Raw genomic sequence first — 16,417 nt, 5'->3', positions numbered from 1 at the left:
CCCAGGGTTGAGCAGTCCTCCCACCTCACCCTCCCAGTAGCTGGCACCACAGGCGTGCGCCACCAGACACAGCTAATTTTTTTTTCTTTTCTCTTTTTTGAAATGAGTTCTCACCACGTTGCTCAGGCTGGTCTTGAACTCCTGGCTTCAAGTGATCCTCCCGCCTCAGCCTCCCAGATTGCTGGGATTACAGGTGTGAGCCACTGTGCCCTGCCCAGAACTTTTTTTCTACTGACTCTGAAGTGTTACCATAGATGATACTGAAACTCATATATCTCCTTGCTCCTCAGTCAGAGCCCATGTTCCCCTTCTGGGGATCCACTTGGCCATCTAGAATAAGTGTGAAGATTATTTTAAACTGAAGACACTAGAGATACAGCAGATGCAGAAAGAAGCCTTTTTGGAACTTCCTTTATTTTACTAAAAGGAAGAGACTTCTGGGAATAAAGTTGCCGTAAATCTCCTCTCCAGAGGAGCTCACTCCCAGGGAGAACACCAACCACTCATGTAGACAAACACAAACAAACTGCATACACAGACATCAGCAACAAACTCCCATCTCTTCCATTTGTTTCTCTAAAAGTCCATTTGTCTTTCCTCAAACGTCCATGTGTCTTTCCCACAGAAGCCTTTCTCTCTCCTCTCTTTCCCTTATTAGGTTGAGATCAATGAGCTTCTTTATCTGAATATTCCTGCATGCATATAAACAAAACTTGTTTCCTTTTTTTTTTTTTTGAAACTGAGTCTTGCTCTGTCGCCCAGGCTGGAGTGCAGTGGTGTGCTCTCAGTTCACTGCAACCTTTGAACCTCCCGGGTTCAAGCAATTCTCTGCCTCACCCTCCCTAGTAGCTGGGATTACAGGTGCCCACCACCATGCCCAGCTAATTTTTGTGTATTTTTAGTAGAGGTGGGGTTTCATCATGTTGGCCAGACTTGTCTTAAACTCCTGACCTCATGATCCACCTGCCTCGGCCTCCCAAAGTGCTGGGATTACAGGTGTGAGCCACCGTGCCTGGCCAACTTGTTTTCTTTTTCTGTTTTGTTTTTGAGACAGGCTTTTGCTCTGCTGCCCAGGCTGGAGTGCAGTGGCACAATCATGGCTCAGTGCAACCTCAACATCCTGGGCTTAAGCAATCCTCCCACCTCAGCCTCCTGCATAGCTGACACTACAGACACATGCCACCACACCTGGCTAATTATGGGGTCTCACTTTGTTGCCCAGGCTGGTCTTGAACCCCTGGGCTCAAGTGATCCTTCCACCTTAGCCTCCCAAAGTGCTAGGATTAAAGGCGTGAGCCACCTCGCCCGGCCAAACTTATTTTCTTTTTGCCTGTTTATCTGTCTATTGTCAGTTAATTTGCAGGCCCCTGAGCATTGGACCTAAGTCCTCAGTAGAGAAAAATATTTTTCTCCCACAAACCTTCCATATAGAGTTTTTAACTAAGCCTGGTTAACAGATTTTCAAGCCAATAGGGGAAAACAGCAAATTACAAGGGGAGAAAGAGGTTATTTCAGGCAGAAGCCTTCCCTCAGCTTCATTGTGACAGATGACAACCTAGCATTTGAAGGAGAGAAAGAAACATCTATTAAAAAAAAAAAAAAAAAAAGGCCGGGTGCGGTGGCTCACGCCTGTAATCCCAGCACTTTGGGAGGCTGAGGCGGGCAGATCACGAGGTCAGGAGATCCAGACCATCCTGGCTAACACGGTGAAACCCTGTCTCTACCAAAAATACAAAAAATTAGCCGGGCATGGTGGCGGGCGCCTGTAGTCCCAGCTACTCGGGAGGCCGAGGTAGGAGAATGGCGTGAACCCGGGAGGCGGAGCTTGCAGTGAGCCAAGATAGTGCCACTGCACTCCAGACTGGGCAACAGAGCAAGACTCTGTCTCAAAAAAAAAAAAAAAGAAAAAAAAAATCCAGGCACAGTGGCTCACGTCTGTAATCCCAGCACAAAGGCCAAGGCAGGAGGACCACTTGAAGTCAGGAGATTGAGACCAGCCTGGCCAACATGGTGAAACCCTGTCTCTACTAAAATACAAAAATTAGCTGGGCGTGGTGGTGCGCGCCTGTAATCCCAGCTAATCAGGAGGCTGATGTGCGAGAATCGCTTGAACCCAGGAGGCAGAGGTTGCAATGAGCTGAGATTATGCCACTGCACTCCAGCCTGGGCGACAGAGTGAGACTCCATCTCAAAAAACAAGCCAGGAACCGTAGCTCGTGTCTGTAATTCCAGCACTTTGGGTGGCCAAGTCAGGAGGATTTCTTGAGTCCAGGAGTTCAAGACCGGCCTGGGCAACTTAGTGGGACCCCATCTCTACAAAAAATGAAAAATAAAAAAAATTAGCCTGGTGTGGTGGCATGGGCCTAGAGTCCCAGTTTCTTAGGAGGCTGAGGTGGGAGGATCACTTGACCCCAGGAGTTCAAGTTTGCAGTGAGCTATGTTTGCGTCACGGCACTTCAGCCTAAGCAACAAAGTGAGACCCTATCTGAACAATAAAAAAAGAAAAAAGAAGAACTTCCAAGAAGTCCAGAATCTGCCATTCTGCATGCCTTCTTGGATGTCATGAGAGCATTGGAGTTGCCTCACAATCCAGCCGGCGGTGTCTGTACCGTGGCTCGTCCTTTATTACAAAGAGCCCAGTTCTCCTCAGGATTCTCTGAGAAGACAAGAGTGGTGCACTTCAGAAAGATTTCTACACAATCCTTCCAAAACTGCCTGAGGCTTAAAGGGGTAAACTCTAGCCTAGGAATCTTGACTTTATAGAACTACTCATCCTCCCATGATTCACTTCAGATAGTGTCAAGACCAGCATGGGCGGCAAAGCAAGACCCAATCTCCAAAACAAAAAATACAAAAATTAGCCAGACATGGTGGCACATACCTGTAGTCCCAGCTACTCAGGAGGCTGAGGTGGGAGGATCGCTTGAGCCCAAGAATTGGAGGCTTCAGTGAGCTGTGATTGTGCCACTGCACTCCAGCCTAGGTAACAGAGCAAGACTGTCTCTCAAAAAAAAAAAAAAAAAAAAAAAAAAAGAGGGCTAAGCATGGTGACTCATGCCTGTAATCCCAGCACTTTGGGAGGCTGAGGCGGGTGGATCACAAGGTCAAGAGATCGAGACCATCCTGGCCAACATGGTGAAATCTCGTCTCTACTAAAAATAGAAAAATTAGCCAGGTGTGGTGGCGTGCGCCTGTAGTCCCAGCTACTCGGGAGGCTGAGGCAGGAGAATCACTTGAACCTGGGAGGTGGAGGTTGCAGTGAGCCGAGATTGCCCCAATGTACTGTAGCCTGGCAACACAGTGAGACTCTGTCTTAAAAAAAAAAAAAAAGCGGCCGGGCGCGGTGGCTCAAGCCTGTAATCCCAGCACTTTGGGAGGCCGAGACGGGCGGATCACAAGGTCAGGAGATCAAGACCATCCTGGCTAACCCGGTGAAACCCCATCTCTACTAAAAATACAAAAAACTAGCCGGGCAAGGTGGCGGGCGCCTGTAGTCCCAGCTACTCGGGAGGCTGAGGCAGGAGAATGGCGTGAACCCGGGAGGCGGAGCTTGCAGTGAGCTGAGATCCGGCCACTGCACTCCAGCCTGGGCGACAGAGCGAGACTCCGTCTCAAAAAAAAAAAAAAAAAAAAAAAAAAAAAAAAGCAAAGCCAAGAAAGGAAACCCAACCAACTCTACAAAAGAAAGTGTCAATATTTTTCTTGAAGCTTAGAGTTCATAGTGACATTTCATAAGAGGAGCAACATAGTTTGAAACCACATCCAGCAAGCTAAAGGCCCATAGACCAAATCTGGCTCACAACGTGTTCTTACAAATCAAGTTTCAGTGGAATGCGGCCATGTCCGTTCATGTTGTCTGTGGCTGCTTTCACATGATGACAACAGAGTTGAGTAGTTGGTACAGATACTATATGGCCCCAAAGCCAAAATTATTTTCCAGTTGATCCTTTACAGTGTGGACATAAAGACCAACCAAATGAGAACAAGGAAAAGCTGTTTATCTGTAGCTTGCTCTACAAGGGAGTCAGCTATCACCTGTGTTTGGCAGAGACTCAAAAGTAGGCAAAGGATTGGGAAAGCTTTATAACAAAAAAGGGCAAGGCTTCAGGCATGCCTTTGTTGGGGCAGAAAAGTGTGATCCCTTTCCTCACCCATCGTAAGTGTTATGGCCAACACTCCCTTAACAAAAGACAGGTTAACAAGAGGAAAGCACAGATTTATTCAACCAAAGTTTCACACAACATGGGAGCCTTGGGAGATGAAGACTTAAAGACCCAGAGAAAACTGTTTTTATGCCTAGGTTTAGACAAAGAACAGACATTTGTGTAGAATGTGATTGGACAAAAGGGTGTGCTCTAATGGTAATAGACTGAGGGGGAAACAGTGGGCCCTGTCTGTTCAGATTCTCCTTGGCCTCTCTGTGCAGCATTCCATCCTCCCGGGTGGAGGCAAGACTCCTCTGGACTGAGAGTCTTGTGATCTACTATCAGACAATGTAGGTGGGAGAATATCTATGGTCAGCTCCTACACAGAAAGGCGTGGGTAGGTTTCTAGGTTTTCTAGCTTGCTTTGGGGAAGAAAGGATCTAGTTTCTATGGTCTACCTTGGAGAAGAGGAATTCTAGTTTCTATATCTTGCTTAGGGGAGAGAGAGGAGCAGGAGAAAGGAGGATGGGAGGTCAGAAACTTCTGAGGTCCTTTCCATTTCCTTCAGTTCAAAGTACTCAGCATGCCGAGGAAGCATGCTTTTGGGTCTTCTTTTTGGCCACCCGACACCGTGATTGGAGGGTGTCGGTATAGGGGGGCTAACTGGAATTAGGGCATCCTACGTGATTGGTTAGGGGAACATATTTGACTTTTTCTGGTTCATCCTAAATTGGAAGCAGGGACAAAAATAAAGGAAACTGTCAGTTATTAATCAAATCCTAATTGATTTGGGCCAGTTATTACAAGGGTTATTGTTTGGCTTCCTGGACTGATTGCTAGGGAGAGCAGCCTGACTTTCTACAAGTCTGCTTAGAGATAGCAATATGGCTTCCTGGGCTGGTTACCGTAGTAATGGGTTGATTTCCTGGACTGATTGCTGCAGGTTGCAGGCCAGAGTTCTATTCTCATGTATGGTCTGGCCATTGTCCATTGCATATTCAGTGTCTCAGTAGAAAAAGTTTACCTATCCCTGGATTTAAAATTAAGTATTTAAATGAGTGGGTTCTTGGGTGAATGAGTACTAAGGTCTCTGTGCCTTAGTTTTCTCATCTATCCATTGGAAATTATAATAGTTTCTACCTCACTGAACTAAAACTGGAGGGCATGTCGGCAGCCCATTTCAATTAGAGGATTATCTCTTTGATTGTTTATCAAAAAAACAAAACAAAACTAAGTTTGAGGCCCCTCATTCCCACTCTGAAATCCAGGACATAGCCCTGTCTTAAAGCCAAGGGAAGATTGTTCTCCACTTACCCTACCTAAGGAAGTCCAGTGAGGGGGCAGTCTCTCACTTTCAATGATACTTTGGCTTTATTAAATTATTCAGGTATTTTCTTAATTACAAAAGACTTTAAACCAGCCCTCTGTCTTTTGGAGAGCCTTCCCGCTCCTGCAGTTGGCCAATATTTACAATCAGACTCCGAAGTTTTCCAAGCTGCCATGATCCTTCAAGCTAACAAGAAACAACAAACAGCTAGGGAATATGTCTCTTCAATCTGCTTCTTTGACCTTAACAGAGCCTCACCTGTAGAGAAGTGGGGCCTTGGGATCTGGGAGCTGCTCCAGGACCCCCAACCTCTAGTCCTGCCGGGGAACAGCACCCTGTCCAAGCCCTACTACCCAAGAACCCATCTTTCTTGTAAATCCTACCCAGAAGAGGCAGCCCCACCCTCTGAAACCAAGGGGTCACTCAGTGCTGCTGACTCTATCCACTTAAGCTTCTTGGATCATCCCCTCTCACCAGCCCTCCTGCTATTGCGATGTTTCAGACCCTCAGATGTTCTTCCTCCAGCTACAGCAATGTCCTTCTAACTCCAGGCTTCTTCTGGTCCATTGAGATGACGTAAGTCACTTCAGTTTATCACCTTCCAAAGACTCCCCATCACCTTCCGGTTAAAGTCCAACACCCTTGAAATGGCATTCATGGCCCTTCACGGAGCTCTCCTGGCCTGCCTAACCTCTCACCATCTCCTGCCTTGCACTTTACTGCCTACAGTCACTGTACTGTCTAATATGGTAGCCACCAGCTGCAAGCGGCTCTTTCAATTACGTTATTTTATTTTAGACAGGGTCTCGCTCGATCACTGAGGCTGGAGGGTAGTGGCGTGATCAGGGCTCACTGCAGCCTCACCCTCCCAGGCCCAAAAGATCCTCCCAACTCAGCATCCTGGGTAGGTAGGAATACAGGCATGCACCATCATGCCCAGCTAATTTTTTATTTTTTGTAGAGATGGGGTCTCACTATGTTGCCTAGACTGGTCTTGAATTCCTGTGCTCAAGCAATCCTTACACATTAGCCTCCCAAACTGCTGGATTACAGGCGTGAGCCACTGTGACTGGCCTAAGTTTTAGTTAAAGTAAAATTAAAAATTCAGTTTCTCAGTTGCACTATCCACATTTCAAGTGCTTACTAGCTAGAGATTACATACTGGACAGCATAGAAATAGAACATTCCCATCAACACAGAGTTTTACTAGACAGCATTCCTCTAGAAACACCCAAGGGTTTTTATTTTTCTACACACATCGTGTTGTCTCGCCCTGCCAGGTCTTTGCTCATGCCTCTGCCCAAAAGATGCTTTCTTTTATCTTTTCACTTGGGTGATGCTTTAAGAGTCAGCTCAGAGGTCATCTCCAAGAAGGCTTATTTGAATCTCCAGGCTGGGGCAAGTGCTGGGCTCCTGTGTTCTGATAGTTCCTTGCGTTAACTAATCTCTATCTGACCACTTAGCATTGGCTGATATTTCTGTCTCCTCCATAAGACTTTGAGTTCCTCTGGGGCAGGGCCGTGTCTTCATCAGCTCTGTATCCCCAGTGTCTGGCACAAAGCAGGTGTCCTTTGGCGTTGGTCGAACTCATCTGAGTGGAACTCTCGGTGGTGCATGACCATAGAACAGTGCAAGTTGAACTGTGTATTAGTAAAGACTCCTATGTAGAGAGAAACAACCTCAACTCAAACTAGTCAAGAGAAAAGAGGATGTAATGGTTCAATAATTGGGAAGCCCCAGGTTGGTTCTGACTTCATGCATGACTGGATCCAGTGGCTCAACACACGTTACCAGGGCCTGGTTCCGTCCCCAGCTCCTGACTCTGTTGACTGCCCTGTAACATCCCTCTCAGGCAAGATGACCACCAGTAGTGTTGGTCCTAAGTATTCCCAATTTAGCAACCTCAGTGAAGAGAGAAATTCTCTCCCAATTATCTACTTAGTGGTCTCCAGGAAGATCCTGTTTGGCCTTGATTGGGTTGTGTGCCCTCCCTCCATGAATCACTGTGGACTGTGAAAAGGAGTAGTTTGTTTGGCTATGTCATCCTGGCTTATGTGTCTGTTCCTGGAGTGAGAGTGGGGGAGGTGAGTATACGAGCATCATGATTGACAGCTTCCCAGGCCACTTGGAAAAAGAAGGAGTTACCCAAAGGAACCAGAAGAATAGATTGCAGGAATAGTGGGAGGTAGGGGCTTTACCTCCCATAGGCCCCGCTGCCCGTTTGGAGATAGGAGGCAGAGTCATCTGCTCTCTCGGTGACCTGGACTCCTGCTTGCTTTCTCTTGCCCTTCATACTTTTTCCATGTAGACCAGAGTCTTAGGAGAGTCCACTCACCCTCAGATTTCAAGCCACCAATCAGCAGGCTGCAAAGGGTCTTGAATTTAGAAGATTTTGCTGGCCTGGAAATACATAGTGATGGAGCTTTGAAAGACAATGGGCCAGGCATAGTGGCTCAGGTCACCCATCACTTTGCGGGGCCAAGACAGGCAGATCACTTGAGGCCAGGAGTTCGAGACCAGCCTGGCCAGCACAGCAAAACCCCATCTCTACTAAAGATACAAAAATTTGGCAGGCGTGGTGGCGCATGCCTGTAATCCCCAGCTACTCAGGAGGCTGAGGCACGAGAATCGCTTGAATCCGAAACAGAGGTTGCAGTGAGCTGAACTTGCACCACTGAATTCCAACCTGGACAACAGAGTGAAACTCTGTCCCAAAAAAAAAGAAAGAAAAAACTGACCTCACTCTGGAAAGACCCCTGGTAGAATTTGCCAGCTCTGGTCAAGGACCTACAAACTGTTGTAACCTTCTTTTTTTCATCCATTTAAAAAATTAACTGGGCATAGTGGCTCATGCCTGTAATCCCAGCACTTTGGGAGGCTAAGGCAGAAGGATCGCTTGAGGTCAGGAGTTCAAGACCAGACTGGGCAGCGTAGGGAAATCCCATCTCTACCATTTTTTTTTTTTTTTTTTTTTTTTTTTTTTAATAATTAGCCAGGCATAGTGGGATGGGCCTGTAATCCCAGCTACCCAGGAGGCTGAGATGGGAGTATTGCTCAAGCCCAGGGATTCGAGGCTACAGTGAGCTGTGATTGCATCACTACACTGCAGCCTGGGCTTCAGAGTAAGACTCTGTCTCTAAAAAACAGAATAGAAAAAAAATTTAAGGTATAATTTACATACAGTAAAATTCACCCTTTTTAGTGTAGAGCATTGTGAGTTTTGACTATAGTCATCCACCACAGTCAAGATGTAAAACAGTTCCCTCAGCCACAGTTCCCTGGGCCCAGTTATAGTCATACTTTCCCCAGGCCCTGTCCCTGGCAACTACGGATCTGTTTTCTATCCCCATAGTTTTTATTTTTTATTATTAATTTTTTTATTTTAGAGGTGGGAGTCTCACTCTCTTATCCAGGCTGGAATTCAGTTGTATGATCACAGCTCACTGCAGCCTCAAACTCCTGGGCTCAAGCGATTCTCCTGCCTTGGCCTACTGGGACTACAGGACTGTGCAACCACACCCAGCTAATTAAAAAACAAAACAAAACAAAACAAAAAAACTTGTTTGTAGATTCGGGGTCTCACCCTTATCATCTTGCCCAGGATGATCTCCAACTCCTGGCCTCAAGTGAGCTTCCCACCTTGGCCTCCCAAAGTGTGGGGATTAGAGACATGAGCCACCTCCCCTGTCCCTATAGTTTTAACCTTCCCGAAATATATAATGGAAACATAAGGTATGTAGGTTTTGAGTTTAGCTTCTTTCATTTAACATAAGACAATTGATACATATCCATGATGCTCTATACATCAATAGTCATTCCTTTTTAATGCTAAATAATACTTCACTGGTGGATGTACCACATATTAGTTATGCTCTAATTTAGGTACGTCTGGGTTTTTTCCATTTTTTCTCATTTATGAATAAAGCTGCTATAAACATGGATTTTCTCTTTTAAAAATTGTTTTGGGGACAGGGACTGGTCTCACTATGTTGCTCAGGCTGATCCAGAGCTCCTGGACTCAAGTAATTCCCCCACCTCAGCCTCCTGAGTAGCTGGGACTACAGGTACACACCAGCATCCCCAGCCATAAATTTTCATTTCTCTTGGGTAAATACTTAGGAGTGGGATTTCTGGGTTTTATGATAAATGTTTAATTTTATATAAAACAGTGAAATTGTTTCCCAAAGAGACTATATTATTCTGTATGGCTACTATATTATATGAGCATTCCAGTCACTCTGAATTCTTGACAGAACTAGGGTTTGTTGGTTTGTTTTTGTTTTTGTTTTTGTTTTTTAAGCTATTCTAGTAGATGTGTAGTGGTATTACACTTTGGTTTTAATTTGAATTTCCCTAATGACTAATCATGTTTAACATTTTAGCAGCTGGATGCAGTGGCTCATGCCTGTAATCCTAGCACTTTAGGAGGCTAAGCCAGGTGTATCACTTAAGTCCAAAAGTTCAAGACCAGCTTGGGCAACATAGTGAGACCCCATCTCTACAAAAAAAATTAAAAATTAACTGGGCATGGTGGTATGCACCTGTAGTCCCAGCTACTCAGAAGGCTGAGGTGAGAGGATGACTTGAGCTGGGGGGGTTGAGGCTGCAGTGAGCCAAGATTGCACTGCTATACTCCAACCTGGAAAACAGAGTGAGATCCTGTCTCAAGAAAAGAAAAAAATTTTTTTTGCATGTGTTTATTTGCCATCTATATATCGTCTCTGTGGAAGTGTCCATTCAAATACATTTTTTTCTTTTTTTGAGACAGGTTTTCACTGTGTTGCCCAGGCTGAGTGCAGTGGGGGCGATTACCAGGTTGTTACTGGAAAGGGGTCCCAATCTAGGCCCTAAGAGAGCATTTTTGGATCTCGCACAATAAAGAATTTGAGGTCCATAAAGTCAAAGCAAGTTTATTAAGGAAGTAAAGGAATAAAAGAATGACTACTCCATAGGCAGAGCAGCCCCAAGGACTGCTGGTTGCCCATTTTTATGGTTATTTCTTGATTACATGCTAAATAAGGGGTGGATTATTCATGCCTCCCCTTTTTGGACCATATAGGGTAACTTCCTGACATTGCCATGGCATTTGTAAACTGTCATGGCGCTGGTGGGAGTGTAGCAGTGAGGACGACCAGAGGTCACTCTTGTGGCCTTCATGGTTTTGATGGGTTTTAGCCGGTTTCTTTACTGCGACCTGTTTTAGCAGCAAGGTCTTTATGACCTGTATCTTGTGCTGACCACCTATCTTATCCTGTGACTTAGAACGCCTTAACCTCCTGGGAATGCAGCCCAGCAGGTCTCAACCTTATTTTACCCAGCCCCTATTCAAGATGGAGTTGCTCTGGTTCAAACACCTCTGACAAGGTGAGGTCAGAGGCCTGGCATCGGAAATTGGTTGACTTGCAGGTTGGTAAGAAGAATTTACTGACAACACTATAGATTTGAAAAGGAAAGTTTTATTAGATAGAAAGTACACTGCAGAAGAGTGCAGCCAGGTGCATCAGCAAGAGAACTGAGCGTGCCACGGCGGATTGTCCTTAGGGATATTTATGGACCTTAAAGCGAGAGTTTAAGGGTAATTTAGACCATATTAGCGCACATAAGTCATGATTATTGATTACCTTTGCAGACATTTTGGCGTCTTAATGTCAGCAAGGGTTGTACAATGAGTTTCAACATGCATGCATTCTGGAGATGTATAGAAATTCTAGTTATGTATAAATTTTGAGGAAAGAGGTCTGGAACCAGATGCTGACTTTAGGTAACAGGGAAGGCTAATTACTTCTAAATTCCTCAGATAAGGAGTTTTGCCTCTGGATGGCCTGCTTGATGGTCACCAGGTGATCTTGTTCTTCTCAGTGATCACAGCTCACTGCAGCCTTAACTTCCCTGGCTCAAGCGATCCTCTCCCCTCAGCCTTCTGAGTAGCTGGAACCACAGGCATATGCCACCATATTTTTTGTGGAGACAGGGTCTCGCCATGTTGCCCAGGCTGGTCTTGAATTCCTGGACTCAAGCAATCTGCCTGCCTTGGCCTCCCAAAGTGCTAATATTATAGGTATGAGCCACTGTGCCTGGCTCATTTCTCATCTTTTAAAGTAGGGTTGACTTTTTATTATTGAGGTTTCTGAGTTCTTTACATATTCTGGATTCAAGTCCTTTATCAGATATAAGTTTTGCCAAAAAAAAAAAAAAAAAAAAGGATCTCCCCATTTGTGGCTTCTCTTTTCATTCTTTCAACAGTGTCTTTTGAAGAGAAGTTCTTCATTTTGATGAAGTCCAAGTTATTGATTTTTTCTTTTACGAACTGTACTTTTGGTGTCATATCTAAGAAATCATGGCCTAACCCAAGTTCACAAATATTTTATCCAGAAGTTTTACAGTTTTAGGTTTTACATTTATGTCTATGATCCATTTCGAATTAATTTTTATGGGGTGTGAAGTATAACTTGAGATTCCTTTTTTTGTACCTGGATATCTAATTGTTCCATCTTCATTCCTTAAATACACTGTACTTTTTCCATTGAATTATTTTTGCCTGTTTGTCAAAAATCAATTGACCATATATGTATATAACAGGACTGCTAGGTTTGTATGCCTGCTGCCACAGCAACAGACCAATACACTGACAGCAAGGTTTGCAGCAGAGAAAGAGTTTATTAATTCCAAAGTGCCAAACAAGGAAACAGGAGGAATTCTCAAGCCTCAAATCCATTTTCTCTAGGGTTTTCTGGGCAAAGATTTTTAAGGGGCTCATGGAGGGTAAGGGGCTAGAAAACTGAGGTCATTGATTAGTTGGAGTAAAGCAGATGAAATAATCAGGATGTGTTGACCTGGTGCAGTGGCTCAAGCCTGTAGTCCCAGCACTTTGGGAGGCTGAGGCAGGCAGATCACCTGAGGTCAGGAGTTCAAGACCAGCCTGGACTATATGGTGAAACCCTGTCTCTACTAAAAATATAAAAGTTAGCTGGGCAAGGTGGCGCGTGCCTATAGTCCCAGCTACTTAGGAGACTGAGGCAGGAGAATCACTTGAACCCGGGAGGAAGAGGTTGCAGTGAGCCGAGATTGCGTCATTGCACTTCAGCCTGGGCGACAGAGCTAGACACTATCTCAAAATAATAATAATAATAATCAGGATGTGGAAACTGCATTCTTCCATGAATCAGCTTTCTGCTGGGCCCCTCAGACCAGCTGGTGTGGGTAGTTTTGTTGTATGCAAAACCCAACGGAGAAACTCCTTGGAAAACTTTTAATCTCACAAGGCCTTAGATTTCATCTACAGAACAGAAAAAGAACAGTCTTGTGACAAGGACTACCAATATCCTGGGGTAGTAAGCAGAGAGCAGCCACAAGGAAGTGGGCCAAAGAGCAAGCTGGCTTAACGATGACTGCTAACTGTGCTGCAAGCCTGGTTGAATTTTTTCTTCTCTTAATTGATTTTGTAAAGTTTTCCTAGGGACAGTTGCATGCATGGATCTATTTCTGGGCTCTTTATTCTATTCCATTAATCTATATGTCTCTCCTTTCTCCAATATCACACTGTGTTGACTACTGACTACTGTATCTTTATGTAAAATGTAGAAATCAGGTAGGGTGGGTTCACCAACATTATTCTTCTTTTTCAAAATTGTTTTAACTATTCTAGTTCTTTTGCCTTTTTTTTTTTTTTTTTTTTTTTTTGAGACAAGGTCTGGCTCTGTCACCCAGGCTGGTGTGTGGTGGCTCAATCTTGGCTCCCTGCAACTTCCTCCTCCTGGGCTCAAGCCATTCTTCCACCTCACCTTCCCAAGTAGCTATTTTTTTTTTTTTTTTCAGAGTTTTGTTCTTGTTGCCTAGGCTGGAGTGCAATGCCTTGATCCACCACAACCTCTGCCTCCTTGGTTCAAGTGATTCTCCTGCCTCAGCCTACCGTGTAGCTGGGATTACAGGCATGTGCCACCATGCCCAGTTAATTTTGTATTTTTAGTAGAGATGGGGTTTCTCCATGTTGGTCAGGCTGGTCTCAAATTCTCAACCTCAGGTGATCCACTCGTCAAAGTGCTGGCATTACAGGCATGAGCCACTGTGCCTGGCTTTTTTTTTTTTTTTTTTTTTTTGAGGCAGAGTCTCACTCTGTCACCCAAACAGGAGTGCAGTGGTGCTCGGGTCACTGCAGCCTCCGTCTCCCAGGTTCAAGTGATTTTCATGTCTCAGTCTCCCAAGTAGCTGGGATTACGGGGTGCACCACTACTCTTCACTAATTTTTGCATTTTTAGTAGAGACAGGGTTTCACCATGTTGGCCAGGCTGGTCTCAAACTCATGAGCTCAAGAAATCCACCATCTTGGCCTCCCAAAATGCTGAGATTACAGGTGTGAGCCACCACGCCTGACCCAATATATATTTTATTTATTTATTGTATAAAACATTTAATTTCTTAGTCTTTGTGGGGAATTAGATGCATCACCACTATATTACAACTGAGCCATTAATTTTGTAGCTTCACCAACATTAACTGGTTTGCTTTCATGACACTGCTGAGGAATCAATTCTTTCTGTAGAGGTTCAAGAGAAAGGCCTTTTGAGACATGTGCAAGTTCCTTTTGTACATTTACAAAAGCTTTATTTACTCTGTTAGCTTTTTCATCATTCATAATGTTTAAGATTAGTGGTGGGCCAGGCGCGGTGGCTCATGCCTGTAATCCCAGCACTTCGCGAGGCCGAGACGGGCGGATCATGAGGTCAGGAGATCGAGACCATCCTGGCTAACACGGTGAAACCCCATCTCTATTAAAAATACAAAAAATTAGCCGGGTGCAGTGGAGGGCACCTGCAGTCCCAGCGACACGGGAGGCTGAGGCAGGAGAATGGTGCAAACCCGGGAGGCGGAGCTTACAGTGAGTTGAGATGGCGCCACTGTACTCCAGCCTAGGCGACAGAGCGAGACTCCGTCTCAAAAAAAAACCAAAAAACAAAAAGATTAGTGGTGGTTGGGCATGGTGGCTCACGCCTGTAATCCTAGCACTTTGGGAGGCCAAGGCAAGTGGATCATCTGAGGTCAGGAGTTCAAGACCAGCCTGGCCAACCTGGTGAAACCCCGTCTCTACTAAAAATACAAAAATTAGCCAGGCATGGTGGCAGGCGCCTGTAATCCCAGCTACTCAGGAGGCTGAGGCAGGAGAATCGCTTGAACCCAGGAGGCAGAAGTTGTAGTGAGCTGAGATCGTGCCATTACACTCCAGCCTGGGTGTCAAGAGTAAAACTCTGTCTCAAAAAAGAAAAAAAAAAAAAAAGATTAGTGGTAACTAGTTTTGCTTTGTTTTTAGCTTTAAAGTTTTTTTGGTTGGCTATGTGAAATACATTCTTGGATTTCTGCCCTCTTAATTTGTTCTTGGCCCTTGTCAGGAATTCAATACTTGCATGCAGCTTCTTAAGCTCCAGGTGACACCATCTGTTTTTTTGGGTTTTGGTATTTTGTTTTGTTTTGAGATGGAGTCTTGCTCTGTCACCCAGGCTGGAGTACAGTGGCGCTATCTTGGCTCACTACAACATTTGCCTCCCAGGTTCATGCAATTCTTCTGTCTCGGCCTCCCAAGTAGCTGGGATTACCGCCACACGCCACCACGCCTGGCTAGTTTTTGTATTTTTAGTAGAGATGGGGTTTCACCGTGTTAGCCAGGATGGTCTCGATCTCCTGACCTCGTGATATGCCTGCCTCGGCCTCCAAAAGTGCTGGGATTACAGGCGTAAGCCACCGCACCCGCCCTGGCCCAATCTATATTTTTAAATCAGCATACAGACTCCATTTTTCTCTAAGGGACCACCGGCTTACAGGGGCTCCCTGATCAGAATCCACACCAGTGTTCATGATTTATCCAGAGGTGGTTCTAGTATAGGGTGAAGGAAATCAAAATATTTTACCCCAAAATATATTTATTTGACATATTTTGAAATGGTTGCTGCAGGGCCAGCAAACAGACGAGTCCTTGCAAAGCTATTTTTTCTGGGGAAAATTTGCATCTGTAGATAATCTCTACTAATGCAGCCAGGCCTTCCTTTTCTAGAAATTTTCGATGTCTAAGAGAGATTAACTGAGTCTAACACCTTTAAAGGTCTGAAAAAAGACTTTTACCATATGTTCATTGCAGCACTATTCACAATAGCAAACACATGAAATCAACCAAAATGCCCATCAGTGGATAAAGAAAATGTGATACGTATATACCATGGAATACTATGCAAACACACACAAAAAAAACAAAAAACAAAAAACAAGATCATGTCCTTTGCAGGGACTTGGTTGGAGCTGGAAGCCATTATCCTCAGCAAACTAATGCAGGAACTGAAAATCAAACACCACATGTTCTTACTTATAAGTGGGACCCGAACAATGAGAACACATGGACACAGGGAGGGGAACAACACACACTGGGGTCTGTCAAGAGGTGGGGTTAGGGGTAGGGAGAGCATTAGGAAAAATAGCTAATGCATGCTGAGCTGAATACCTGTGTGATGGGTTGACAGGTGCAGCAAACCACCATGGCACACGTTTACCTATGTAACAAACCTGCACATCCTGCACATGCATCCTGAAACTTAAAATAAAAATAAAAATTTAAATTAAAAAAAAAAGACTTTTACCATCTATCCTCTCTGAGGACTGCTACCTATGAGGCCTCACCTGTGTAACAAAGCCATCTTTGCAAGCCAGACCTCTTTCTTTCTCCCTTTCACACCGTGTCTTGCTACTAAACATGGTTTACCAACATAAACTGTTTGGGGCCATACTCTTTGTTTTTTTTTTTTTTTTTTTTTTTTTTTTTGAGACGGAGTCTTGCTCTGTCGCCCAGGCTGGAGTGCAGTGGCCGGATCTCAGCTCACTGCAAGCTCCGCCTCCTGGGTTCACGCCATTCTCCTGCCTCAGCCTCCCGAGTAGCTGGGACTACAGGCGCCCGCCACCTCGCCCG

The 16,417-nt window shown here is 44.9% G+C and overlaps 2 protein-coding genes across 16 annotated transcripts in view; both read right to left on the bottom strand.

Moving 5' to 3' along the window:
- The window catches only part of CALM2 (calmodulin 2), a 1,210,617-nt gene that overhangs the window by 585,956 nt on the left and 608,244 nt on the right, over positions 1-16,417 (bottom strand). The window lies entirely within an intron of this gene.
- Positions 13,925-16,148, bottom strand: LOC126934414 (ribosomal biogenesis factor-like). Its single transcript, XM_050755222.1, has 3 exons — positions 16,132-16,148; positions 14,743-14,847; positions 13,925-14,120 (listed from the first exon to the last, which is right to left on the bottom strand). Exons 1-3 carry the CDS (start codon positions 16,146-16,148, stop codon positions 13,925-13,927), a joined length of 318 nt encoding a protein of 105 aa, XP_050611179.1.

Source organism: Macaca thibetana, chromosome 13 (genome assembly GCF_024542745.1).
Source record: "Macaca thibetana thibetana isolate TM-01 chromosome 13, ASM2454274v1, whole genome shotgun sequence".
NCBI classification, from domain to species: Eukaryota; Metazoa; Chordata; class Mammalia; order Primates; family Cercopithecidae; genus Macaca; species Macaca thibetana.
This window is presented reverse-complemented; position numbering and strand designations above follow the sequence as displayed.